This window comes from Sinocyclocheilus anshuiensis, unplaced genomic scaffold (assembly GCF_001515605.1).
Source record: "Sinocyclocheilus anshuiensis isolate Anshui unplaced genomic scaffold, SAMN03320099.WGS_v1.1 scaffold62, whole genome shotgun sequence".
Lineage (NCBI taxonomy): Eukaryota > Metazoa > Chordata > Actinopteri > Cypriniformes > Cyprinidae > Sinocyclocheilus > Sinocyclocheilus anshuiensis.
The window spans coordinates 735,057-736,252 of record NW_015544180.1 but is presented as its reverse complement, the minus strand read 5'-3'; the positions used below and the strand labels follow the sequence as shown (position 1 = coordinate 736,252).

The following is a 1,196-nucleotide window of genomic DNA, read 5'->3' as shown; positions in this document are numbered from 1 at the left end:
TATATATAGTTTGCATAATATCTAATAAAAATACGTAACTTTTTATAAATTATTTTTATATTATTTTACTTCATATTAATAATATTTAATATAAATTATTATTTTAAAACCATTGACAGAACATTTAACATTAACATTTAAAAATCCCACACATTTAAACTATATTCATATATTTGTCATGGCCTCTAAACAAATGTAAAATAAGAGTTCACATTTAGTTTGACCTCCTGAGTTTGATGATCAACATTTTCTGTAGATTAAGCACTTCTTTCACTGACCATTTGCTACAATGCCAACACGCGACAGAATGCACATCAAATCAACATAAAGGCAAATCAGCGCGTGCCGTCGGTCTGGCAGGGTAAACTAGAGTCAGAGCTTCCCTAGACCTGTTGGATTTCTAATGGATTTCCCTCATTCTGTCCCGCGAGACGAACCGTCAGAATCAGTGTTAATGCAGCCGTCTTTAATGAGAAGAGCAGACTGAAGCCAGCAGACGTTGAATAAATGTTAACGGAGAGAGGAACATTCCAGAACTAATGCAGACCTTCAGCAAGCATTTATCAGCAGCATTCCTCAACCAATGAGAGTCACACGTCACCCAAACAGAGCACCAAATACTGAGACTGGCAAAGAGAAAAGAGTCTCACCGTTGTTCTCCTGCTCGTATTCATTGTGATCCTGCAAAACAAGAGCAGATTCGAGATCAGATGCATTTACAAAACCAACATGGACAGTATTTGCTTCAGCTCAAATGACATGAAGTGCAGTTTTTAACCTCCTTGATGTGACACTGAATATCCAGTGAGAAAATGAAGTGTTTTAATGTTCAGGGAGTATTATTGGACAGTACTACTTCTCTCTGCACACACAGCATTTATTACATCAACAGAAGAGTAAACAAATTTCAAGTTACTAGTTTTGATTCAAGATCATGTTACTAAAAGTGTTCTATAAGAGCAGAGACATTCAATACAGACAAAACAGAAACAAAAGCCTGTAAAAACCAACATCTACAAGACAAGCGGATAAATTCAGTAAGAAATTCCTCCTGTGAAGGACAAATTAATGAATCTGTCCAAATAAAGAGCTCTGTGGTTTTACTGACCCAGAGAACAGCAGTGAGAGTGAGAGTGAGAGTGAGTGTGAGTGTGAGTGAGTGAGTGTGAGAGTGAGTGAGTGAGTGAGTGTGAGAG

The 1,196-nt window shown here is 37.0% G+C and overlaps 1 protein-coding gene across 2 annotated transcripts in view; it reads right to left on the bottom strand.

The window, feature by feature from the left end:
* Positions 1–1,196, bottom strand: part of LOC107696352 (hematological and neurological expressed 1 protein-like) — a 20,545-nt gene that overhangs the window by 5,141 nt on the left and 14,208 nt on the right. For both annotated transcript variants that reach the window (XM_016496649.1, XM_016496650.1), the window contains one exon: positions 651–681. In XM_016496649.1, the coding sequence (XP_016352135.1) occupies positions 651–681 (31 nt within the window). The remainder of the gene's footprint in view (positions 1–650; positions 682–1,196) is intronic.